The sequence below is a fragment of the Melopsittacus undulatus genome, chromosome 16 (genome assembly GCF_012275295.1).
Source record: "Melopsittacus undulatus isolate bMelUnd1 chromosome 16, bMelUnd1.mat.Z, whole genome shotgun sequence".
NCBI classification, from domain to species: Eukaryota; Metazoa; Chordata; class Aves; order Psittaciformes; family Psittaculidae; genus Melopsittacus; species Melopsittacus undulatus.
This window is the reverse complement of record NC_047542.1, coordinates 1,656,976-1,668,048: the sequence shown is the minus strand read 5'-3', so window position 1 is coordinate 1,668,048 and position 11,073 is coordinate 1,656,976. Positions and strand designations below refer to the sequence as shown.

Here is an 11,073-nt window from a genome sequence, read left to right as displayed (position 1 = left end):
TCCCTAGCTCAGTACAAGGTCTCTGTGTTACTTGTTGTGCCATTCCACACACCTGCTTCATCTTTAAAACAAGAGTTTTCCCTCCCATTAGAGCAAGGCCAAAGAGGTGAATAATGGCTTTATTCACCTTCCAGAGGCTGTACCCTGGAGGTGGTACAGAGCTGAGCAGGTTACTTAAGGCCACCTTTATCTCCTCGCTCTACTCAAGGGGTTTGTTACAGTGTGGTGTAAAAGGGCACGGAATCTGCACCTTGCCCATGTAACCAGGGCTTGGACTGACCTGCATAGACACAACCCAGTGCCTGCTGTCCCGGGATGGAGAGTGCTGCTCTCCCCAGAGGCTGTGGGCAGTGAAGGGTGACCTCCCTCTCTCTTCCTGGCAGCAGAGATCAGCCTGAAACCATACTGGGAACAGATTCATTGGGGTCTGCTAGAGGAGGGGCCAGGCCTCGGCAGGGTCCAGTCACTGCCACGGACTTGCTCTGCCCGGTTTTAAGCCTTTTATTCGCATTACACCCAATGGGATGAGCACTTGCACTGTACGGGGTGAGGAAGGGGCTCGGCAGCTCCTCGGCTCTCACTGGCTCCTATTGGCCTTAATGCAGAGGGTTACCGCTCGTGTCTATGCCTTGGTTTGGGGCCGGCGCCGGGAGGGGGGCTCCGTGCACCCCGCAGTGTGTGGGGATGGGGAGCGCACCCCTGCTCTCCCTGTACCGGGGGGGGGGCTCCGTGCACCGCTGCTCTCCCTGTACCCCCGGGGGGGGGGGCTCCGTGCACCCCTGCTCTCCCTGTACCCCCGGGGGGGGGGCTCCGTGCACCGCTGCTCTCCCTGTACCCCCGGGGGGGGGGGCTCCGTGCACCCCTGCTCTCCCTGTACCCCCGGGGGGGGGGGGCTCCGTGCACCCCTGCTCTCCCTGTACCCCCGGGGGGGGGCTCCGTGCACCCCTGCTCCCCCTGTACCGGGAGCCGCAGCCCCTGCCCGAGCTCAGCCGCTCCATCACTGCCCTCCCGTTCTCAGCGCCGTTCCCGTGTCCGTCCCCCCCGCCGCCCCAGGAACCTCAGCCCCGCGGCCGCGGTGCCCGCCCGGGCCGCTCCCCGCGCAGGCGCCGGGCTGCCCTCCGCGCTGCCTGAGCGCCGACCGAGCGCTGCCTGGCTCCATCCGCCGCTCCGGGGCAGGGCTCGGCGGCAGACGAGGGGCTCGGAGAGCCGAGGCGGGGCGAGCTGTGCGGGGCTGGTGGCGAAGGACGAGAAGGGCAGCGGGGCTCCTTCAGGCGAGCCGAGGGCGGGGCGTCGCAGGCCCCCGGCGGGGTCCTTCGGCGACGGGCACGGAGGGAGCGGGACGGCGGCCGCGATGAACCTGGAGCTGCTCGGTGGGTGCGGGCCGGGCCGGGGGGCCGGGGGGTGCGGGCCGGGCCGGGGGGTGCGGGCCGGGCGCTCACTCAAGCGCTGTCTTTGCGTTTCCTTGCAGAGTCCTTCGGCCAGAACTACCCTGAGGTAAACACCCTTCCCCCCCCCCCACCTGCACCGAGCGGCACTGGGGGGCGGCGGCGGCCTGACCCCCCGCTCCGCCCGCGGTGCTGCCCTGTCCCCGCAGGAGGCCGATGGGACGCTGGACTGCATCAGCATGGCTCTGACCTGCACCTTCAACCGCTGGGGCACGCTGCTCGCCGTGGGCTGCAACGACGGGCGCATCGTCATCTGGGACTTCCTGACCAGGGGCATCGCCAAGATCATCAGCGCCCACATCCACCCCGTGTGCTCCCTGTGGTGAGAGGGGCAGCGGGGCTGGGGCCTTGCTGAGCTCCGGGGTTGCTCTGGGGGAAGGGGGCCCTGGCTGTGGCAGGGGTTGGAGCTGGATGAGCTTTAAGGCCCCTTCCACCAGGCTGGGGTTCTGTGATTGAGCCCAGCCTATGCACCCGGTACGAAGGTGTCGTGGTTTAACCCCAGCGAAGTGCTAGGCAGCCAAATCCCCCCTTTCTGCACTGAGCCTGGTGGGCTGGTGTGTGGAATATCCCCCTGGCCAGGTTGGGCAGCTGTCCTGGCTGTGCTCCCCCTCTCAGTTTCTTGTGCCCCACGTCAGTAGCAGAGCCTGGGAAGCTGGAAAGTCCGTGATGAGGGTTAGCTGTGCTCATCAGCAGCCAAAACATCAGCGTGTTATCAGTGCTGTTCTCAGGCTAAAGCCAAACCACAGCCCTGTACCAGCCACTGGGAAGAAAATTATCCCAGTCATTAGTAGGACAGAAGAGCTGTTCTTTTTGATGGAATTTGCCTGTGCCTGTGTTTGCTGAGCATCAGGTGCTGATGTCCTGACAGCTCCTAACACCCAGGTGTGTCAATGGTCTAAATGCCAGCCAGCTGCGGGTAGCTTCATTGGAAAGAATTTGGAAACAGGTTATACCTGGTAACATTTTGGCTTTCGGGTTATTTTTCACCCTAACAGGGTTATGTCTGATACAAATTTATGTATAAATATATATATATATATATATATGTATGGGTCTGATCATTTGGTCTGATAACTAGAAATTGGGGGGTTTATGCATTTGAAGCATAACTGATTCGAATTGCCTCTTGTTCTTGCAGCTGGAGTCGAGATGGTCACAAACTGGTGAGTGCTTCCACAGATAACATCGTGTCACAGTGGGATGTGCTGTCTGGAGACTGCGACCAGAGGTTTCGCTTTCCTTCACCCATCCTGAAGGTTCAGTACCACCCTCGAGACCAGTAAGTCCTGTGAGAAAGGGGTTGAATGCTCTGCTTTTGGTAGAACTAATGGTGATTAAAATGTTTTTCCTGTAGTTTGCAAAGGGATTTTTTCCATATTTAATAGAGGGGTTTAATGTTATCATCTTGGGATTTGTTGTGGCTCTTTTTATTATGAAAATAGCAGGATGGGGAGAGAGTAAGCGTGGGAATGGGCCTTGGAAGTGTGGGTAGAAATGTCTCCTTTGTTTTGGTGTTTTCCACCTAACCCTTCTTTTCCTGCTCTGCAGAAACAGGGTTTTGGTCTGCCCCATGAAGTCTGCGCCAGTGATGCTGACGCTGTCAGACTCCAAACACGTTGTCCTACCTGTGGATGATGACTCTGATCTCAATGTCGTGGCCTCCTTTGACAGGCGAGGGGAATACATTTACACAGGCAATGCCAAGGGGAAGGTGAGGCTCCAGCAGGTGGCACTGGATGCCATAGCTTTGAGTAATTCCTGTCTTTAGTAAGATGCTTCATGTTTCTGAGTTGCATTCTTTGTTGTAGTACCCAAATAAAGCTTCCTGAATGTCTCTTGAGCGATTGATCCTGCGTTGATGCAGTCATATGAGTAACATCATGCTTTACCTTTGAAGATCTCTAGGCTATAATCTGTATCTCAGGCCTTTATGTTGCTTTTGACTGTATTTGTTGGATCCTTTTCCAGTGTAAATAAAACAATGTTTATGTCGCAGAACTGTCGCAGAAACTGTAGTACAGCTACAGGTGCAGAATCCCAACTATTCCTGTGTAGATTGCTGATACTTCTGTTGTCAGGGTTAGTAGCTGATGGCAGAGGTAGCAAAAGGGGACTGAATTATAATGATGACATGGACTGCCTCCTGTCTCCTTCATCTGCAGATTTTGGTCTTAAAAACAGAAACTCAGGATCTTGTTGCTTCCTTCAGAGTGACAACTGGAACCAGCAACACCACAGCTATTAAATCGATTGAGTTTGCTCGGAAGGGAAGGTGAGGTACTTCATCTACCGAGTGGTAGCTTTAAAGATGAATTGACAACGGGGTAAACTGGCTCAGCATACAAGGTCTTGTTTTAAACCATCACCCCTTGTCCTATCACTGCAATCCCTGATGAAGAGTCCCTCTCCAGCATCCTTGTAGCGCTGTAGATATTGGAAAGCTGCATAATCTGATTCTTTCTCAGTCTATTAATGTGATGCATGTTCTGTGCCCTCCTTTTACAGCTGTTTTTTGATAAACACAGCTGACCGGATAATCAGGGTGTACGATGGCCGTGAAATTCTCACTTGTGGACGAGATGGGGAGCCTGAACCCATGCAGAAGCTGCAGGATTTAGTGAACAGGTAAGAGGCAGCAGGGTGGCTGGTCAGCCTCACTGGCAAAGGTGAGGTTTTTGTGCTTGGCACTAATGGGAGAAGGCAAGATTCTTGAAGTCTCAAGAAGAAACCCACTCCACAGTCCTCCATCCTCTCTGCTCTGCTCTTGTCCCAGGGTTTAACCTGTGTTGCTGTCTTTGCCTGCAGGACACCATGGAAGAAGTGCTGTTTCTCTGGTGATGGCGAATATATAGTGGCAGGGTCAGCGCGACAGCATGCCCTGTACATCTGGGAGAAGAGCATTGGAAACCTGGTGAAAATCCTGCATGGGACCAGAGGGGAGCTGCTCTTGGATGTAGCAGTAAGAAAACTGACTGCATTTCTTGTTACTTTGAAAACTAAGCTTTCTTGATTCAAATTTGTTAAACTCCTTCTCTTTTCTCTTTCTAATCAATCCAGTGGCATCCTGTCCGACCCATCATAGCTTCTATTTCAAGTGGTGTTGTTTCAATATGGGCTCAGAATCAAGTGGTAAGTGTTTTAAATAGTTTCCTTAAGAGTGTTCCCAAACCTAACCTGCAGTATTAAGCATAGTCCAGTATTTATTATATGCTCCATCCCTGGCAGCATTCAAGGCCAGGTTGGACAGAGCCTTGGGTGACATGGCAGGGGGTTGGAACTGGATGATCTTAAGGTCCTTTCCAACCCTAACTGTTCTGTGATTCTATGATTACAATGTTGTATTTTCAGTAAGAACTAACTTGTGCACTTCCTAATTTACTGTGTGACTGTGGACCTGAATGAAACTTGATTTTATTGTGAGCTTGTGTGTGGCTTGGGGGATTCTAATGCAGAATGAGGCTGTAATTGTTTGCGTCCTCACGCCAGTTGTTCCTTTGCATAAGGTAAAAATCACTCTGACTTTTTGGTTTAGGAAAACTGGAGTGCCTTTGCTCCTGACTTCAAAGAGCTGGATGAAAATGTGGAATATGAAGAGAGAGAGTCAGAGTTTGACATTGAGGATGAAGATAAGAGTGAACCAGAACAGACAGGTACTGTGTAAACTGTGCTTTTAGTCTAATTACATATCCAAACCAGAAATGAAAACTAGTGCTCGCAGTGGTATAGGTGGATGTTAAATGACAAAACAGGAGTAGGTAAATGAAGACACGTGAACTAACACAATCTCCAGGTTGGAAGGGGCTTGGAGCAACTTGGTTTCGTGGAAGGTATCCCTGCCTGCGGCATGGGGCTGGAACTGGATGAGCTTTAAGGTCCTTTCCAACCCATCCCGTGATTCTATGATCTTTCTAGAAATTCCTCCCCTCTTCAGTCGGTGTTTAACAGCAGGAAACAGTAGCAGATAGATGTGGGTGGCTGTCCAGGCCTCAGCAGCAGCAGTGCTGAATTGGAAGCGATGGCCACACAATCTGGCCACTTGGTGGTGCCAGAAAACTGTGTGCTGTGCCATCCTGCCTCTGATGATGGGCAGAGAGAAGGATTATTCACAGCACACCATAGAGCTTTCCTTGCTACCAGGCCCTGCAGCACTTCTCCTTGTTGGATGAATTGCTGTTTGAAAGTTTCGAATATTCAAATGTAATGTTGATTTGTGGATATTAAACATTCTTTGCCTGAAATTTGATCTTTTCCTTACTGTTTTGAATTCACTTTTTTGCCCTGGTTCTCAGGTGCTGATGCTGCAGAAGATGAAGAAGTGGATGTCACAAGTGTGGATCCCATTGCTGCCTTCTGTAGCAGGTGAAAGAATCTTGTATTTAAAGTATGAATACAGAATGTATCACTAATATTCCCTGTATAATATGTTCTAATAACCCCTAGTTTTAAATGAAAGCAAACATTTGTTACAGTGATGAGGAACTGGAGGACTCCAAGGCTCTGCTTTACTTACCCATTGCTCCCGAAGTTGAAGATCCAGAAGAAAACCCCTATGGGCCTCCACCAGATGCAGTTCAGAGCTCTTTAACTGATGAGGGAATAGGCTCTGAGAAGAAGAGGCAGTGCTCCTCTGATGGACCCCAGGCACCAAAGAAGAAGCCCAAAACCACCAACATTGAACTACAAGGAGTACCTAATGATGGTGTGTGGTAGCTGCAATTGGTTTAGTGCTTGTTCTGCATGTGAGATGGCTTTTAGCTTTGCCTTTACCTTGTCTGAAGAGCAGAAGTTCAGAAGGCCACTTATTACTTTGAAGTCACTTCTTATACACTTATGAATAGCCACCCACTGTTGCTGGCATTTTGCAAGCAAGGGGAAGTAAGATATCCTGATACTGTTGGTTTTTAATGCTGTTTGTATCTGGTGCTGTACATGCCGAGTTTAATTCGCTTTGGTGCCACATTGTCCTTCCGCAGAAGTCCATCCGCTGCTGGGTGTGAAGGGAGATGGTAAATCCAAGAAGAAGCAAGCAGGCAGGCCTAAAGGATCAAAAGGTAAAGACAAAGATTCTCCATTTAAACCGAAACTCTACAAAGGGGACAGAGGTGCTTTACCTCTGGAAGGAGCAGCGAAGGGTAAAGTGCAGGCGGAGCTGGGACAGCCTTTGACAGGTAAGGAACCCAGCGGGAGCGTCGTTGCCTTGCTTGGTGGCCTTGCTTTGTACAGACCCTGATTTAATATAGTCCTAGTTTTATCTTCCCAAATGGCACTTGCTCACTGAATGTTCAGCTGCTGTCAAGGAGAGGCAAAATTTTACAGCACTATTATAGTCTATAGACTGTAGGTTGAGTACTGTTTCAAAGGCAAAACATCTTTTGATATCTTTTTGATAACTTCTGTCTCAGTTCTTCCATAAACAGTACCAGGGTTTGGTTTTGGTGGGTCGATGTTGAGGGGGAAGAAACGTAAAGAGTGAAGGCTTCTGAAGCTGAAGTTGACATTTTGTGCCATCAGTACCAGGCAAAATGATGAAGAACAGCAGAGTTCTGTAAGCAGAAATAGGACATGGAGCATTGGTAATGATCTGTTTGGTGAATGAACCCTGAGAGGAAATCCAGGAGCAGAATTTTCTTTCCCAAACTACATGGCAGCCTTATTTAAATTCCAGGCAGTGCAGTTGCTGGCAATGAGGGTAGGTTTCGGTGGACTTTAATCCTTCTTCCCTCTGGTCATATTTTGTTGGTTGTGTACAAAACCAGGACTGTTGCAGTCCCCTTTGTGGGGGCCCAGACTTAGTCTCTCTGGGACTGAGTGTGTCCCCTCAGTCTCCTTTGCTACTTCAGCTTCTTCACTGGGAAAAGTCTATTTATGCTCAGCAAAGAAAGCACTTGTTTGGATGAAGTGATGTGGACTCCACTGTTTATGGCTTTTAGAGTATATTTAATAACTCAGGATTGATACATAGACAGTCTCAATGGCACTGCTACATCAAATTTTGCACTTCCTTGAACTCAGCAGCTGCTGCTGTGGATTTTAGACTGTACAGAAGTGATTCTATTCCCCCTCTTCCTTCACTGCTGGTCCTATGCTACCCACCTTGCTCATTGTCCTTCCTGCTCAGCTCCTGTCCCATTGCTTGTACTGACAATTGCTGTTTGCAGAAAAAGGGGAGGGGATGAAAGCAACTTAATCTGTAAAGTATGATAGTAAAGGAATTATGTGGATTGTGGGGTCCTCAGGTGTCTTTGTTGGCATCTGTGACACATCCTGACTGCTCTGTTGTACATTGCTGGAGTTTGAGGACCAGATGATTAGAACCATTACATATCCATGCAAAGCTGTACGTGGGACGCTTTTTGTGTGGTTTTGCTTGTAGTGCTACCATGGAGTTGTTGCAGTAGAGTCTGACTTGCTACAAAAGCCAAGAGTGGAATTTTACTGCTGCTGAGTTTGGGATGTGCGTATCCAGGCCAGGCCAGTGAGCTCTGGGGTTTGGGCACTGTAAAATGGAAGCTTTCTCATGAACAAATGCATTTAAACTCATGTTCCCCACTTACTTCGCCAGTCTAGAGCAGATGGTAGAGCTTTCTGAAACAGACTTCTAGCCTTTGTTGCCTGGAAGCACTTGAAGGTGGTTTTCCATGGTGCAGTTCTTTGACTTGATTGGGATATAGGCAAAGAATCAAAATGAAGGACTTCTGTCTGTCGTTAGGACCTGTTGTGCTTCCTTCTATGCTTAAGAGGATTTCATAGATCCATGCAGTAGATCTCAGTTGTCAGTGTTGGGAGTGTCTCTGTAAGTCCTGTTGTGAGAAGAACGGATTGGCCACTAAAGGAACTGTTGCTTGGCTCTTTCCAAACTCACAGTAGTCTTTTAGTCCATGAAGCTCATGTCTGCCTTCCTTTGTTCCCTTTATGCCTTGCACTTACAAGTCCTGTTTTGGGCAGGCAGTTTTTCTTGGTTCCACCATGTGCAGGTGCACACTTCCACATTGAAATGGCCACCTGGGATCCTGGAGCCTTTCCTGTCTCCTGCATGGAGCTGTTCATTTTGCTAGTTCCTTGTGCTGTTGCTTTTTGGAGTAACTAATCAGCTACTAAAACAGTCACACAAAGGCATTTCTGCTCTCATATGCTCTAATACAGTGTCCTGCTGCAAGCTGCATGGCTGGGATGTGGAGCTTGGCACTGGTGCATCTGTATCACTGTGCTGTGCAGTCTGGAATGTCTTCTTCAAGCTGCTGTGTCAAAATTGGGCTCCAAACAGACTGAGGAGCTTGATCCATTTTGTGGCTTCAGAATAAAATCTTACAGTTTGGGTTAACCCAGGTTTAGGTGAGGCTTGTTTTCAGCTGGGCTTTTGCTCTCAGGTTTTGGGGTTGTTTGACACCAGGTAAGTTGCTTTGCAGCTTCGTGGAGTAAAAGCTCAGGAGTTTCTCTGCCACCTTGTCATAAACTGTACCTGGTTGGTTGTACCTCATTAGACTGAAAAGAATGGCTTTAGCTAGGAAATCTTGTTGTCCTTTCTCTGGAAATGCTGAATTTAGTGGTCTCTGGCTTTTAGGAACATCTGGTGGAGGCTGGTTACTTACTTTTGACCTGTCTTTGATCTCTTTAGCAGGTGGTGCAATCTCAGAATTGTTATGAAGACACTCTCCTTTAGCTTCCTGTATTCTTTCCTATTTTGGCACCATAATGTGGAAAGTAGATGAAATGCTCAGTCAGAGTGGACTGACTAATACAGCAGACTGATTGCTCATGGATTCAGGGAGTGACTTTTGTATGAAATGACTACGGAAGAGGAAGCAGCTTCATTCCTCCTTACCTGCCTCTGCATGGAACAGTGTAAGATGCTAACTCTCAGGTCATGTGATTTGCAAAGAGACTCATTGGACTGCCTTTGTGGTGACATGTAGAACTGTGTCTGAAGTGAGCTGAAAGGGACCTCCAGAGCTTATCCCCATTGTCTTTTAAATCCTCCTTTTTTTAATTCCTGGATTGAAGAATACCTAAAGTGTGTGTTTTTATTCTGGTGACTCTGTATCCTGCAAACATCCCTTTCTTTGCTGGTAAGTTTCACTTCAGTGAGTTGTGACTCCTTCCATGCCAGCTTCATCACCTTCCCAGCTTTTTGGGTAGCTTGCTATGATGTCTTCTGTGCTGAGACTCCTGCTGATGATGTGCCAGGTGGACAGAGATCTAAGGTGAAGAATCAAGACACCCTCTGAAGTCTACAAAGAATGAAGCTTCATATTGTGAATAGTTCAGACATGAAGGATGACCCTGCTTATGGGAGAAGGGAGCTTTAGAGAAAATACACAGCTGTTACACTCTCTTTTAACCTGTGATATGAAAAGCAGTGTTGGCAGTTTCTGTCCTAGCACAAGTGGTTTCATTCTGCTCCTTTCCTGTGCGGTGCTCTACCAGCAGCAACTGGTTTCCTCCTTAGCTGATAGGAACTGGCAGAGAAAATCGAGAACCCCCCCTCTGGATCAAGAACAGAAGATGAATGCTAACAGCTCACTCCCAGCCGTGCTTTAACCATTTCCTCCTTAAAGATGGTTGGAGTATTTTCCTTGTGGGAATGGAAAGAGACACTTTATCCAATAGCGACAGCCTGAGAGCTCTGTACCAGACCGACTGTCTGTTAAAAGCTTTTAGTTCCTAATGCCCTTTGCTTTATAGACTTTTGTAGTTCCTATGCAACTACTAGTTTTCCCCCAGCTTTAATTATTGAGCTCATCATCGTGTATTGGAATTGTCAAAGCATCCTGCAGACGGTAAAACCCAACAAGAGGAGTCGTGAAGAGATCTCTTCAGTTGCAGTTGGAAGTATGGGAAGAGAGGAGACACTTTAAATCAGGAGGGTTTTTAAAACTGGTGGTTTCATTTCTGGCTTTGGTGCAGTGGCTGCTTTGTATAATGAAATCCGTGTGTACAGTAGGAGTTTTCTTTGTTCTTTCTGCTTGTAGGATGGCTTGCATCTCCCCTGGAATACTGTTATGTCAAATCCACCCTAGTGTGGCATGGCTGACCCCACAGGCTTTAAAAGATGCACAGGCAGTAGCTCTTCAGGTTGTCCTAAAGCATGTGATTTGCCACAGACTCCAGCCTCTGTTTCTGGTAAACCTTTGCTGTACAGTGTATATGTCTTTGGTTTCTTTTCTTCCATCTCCTATTTTATTTTCTAGTATCTGTAGTTTTGTACAATATTTGACAGATACTGGCTTAATGGTAGTCTACAGCAGTGATGGTAGGTTTTGTGGTTGTAAATAAAGAGGTATGTTTCATTTCCTAAAGTCAATGGCTAAGTCTTGGCTTCTGCATACAACCCTGATTGTGTATATGGGGACAGTGGTTAGGAGTAACAGCACAGCTCTGGTGTGAACACACTGTGCCTTCACCACAGCTGGTGTGTTCCTCTGGGACACTTGAGCACCATGTGGGTTACACTGGCATGGCCTCATCCTCAGTTTGCTGCAGTGGCAGCGGAGGAGTGGTTTCTGTTTGACACACACATCACTTGAACATGGGGCTTTGGGGTCAGTGCTGTACATGGCACAGGGCTCAGCCTCGCAGCTCCTCTGAGCGATGCCATGGGGCCAGTGCCCATGAATCCCTTCTGAGTCAG

At 48.8% G+C, this 11,073-nt stretch overlaps 1 protein-coding gene across 4 annotated transcripts; it reads left to right on the top strand.

Moving 5' to 3' along the window:
• Window positions 1-1,159: 1,159 nt before the first annotated feature.
• RBBP5 (RB binding protein 5, histone lysine methyltransferase complex subunit) lies at window positions 1,160-10,746 on the top strand. Of its 4 annotated transcripts, none has more exons than XM_034069908.1 (14): window positions 1,160-1,370; window positions 1,469-1,494; window positions 1,595-1,767; window positions 2,584-2,724; window positions 2,994-3,156; window positions 3,608-3,717; window positions 3,951-4,070; window positions 4,251-4,404; window positions 4,503-4,574; window positions 4,978-5,095; window positions 5,735-5,804; window positions 5,915-6,144; window positions 6,419-6,613; window positions 9,064-10,746. In XM_034069908.1, exons 1-14 carry the CDS (start codon window positions 1,352-1,354, stop codon window positions 9,087-9,089), a joined length of 1,617 nt encoding a protein of 538 aa, XP_033925799.1. In that variant the 5' UTR covers window positions 1,160-1,351; the 3' UTR covers window positions 9,090-10,746. The 4 variants fall into 4 exon arrangements, with proteins under 4 accessions (XP_033925799.1, XP_033925798.1, XP_033925801.1 ...); XM_034069907.1 differs by having other exon boundaries at window positions 9,061-10,746; XM_034069910.1 differs by having other exon boundaries at window positions 1,161-1,370; window positions 6,419-6,496.
• Window positions 10,747-11,073: the final 327 nt, after the last annotated feature.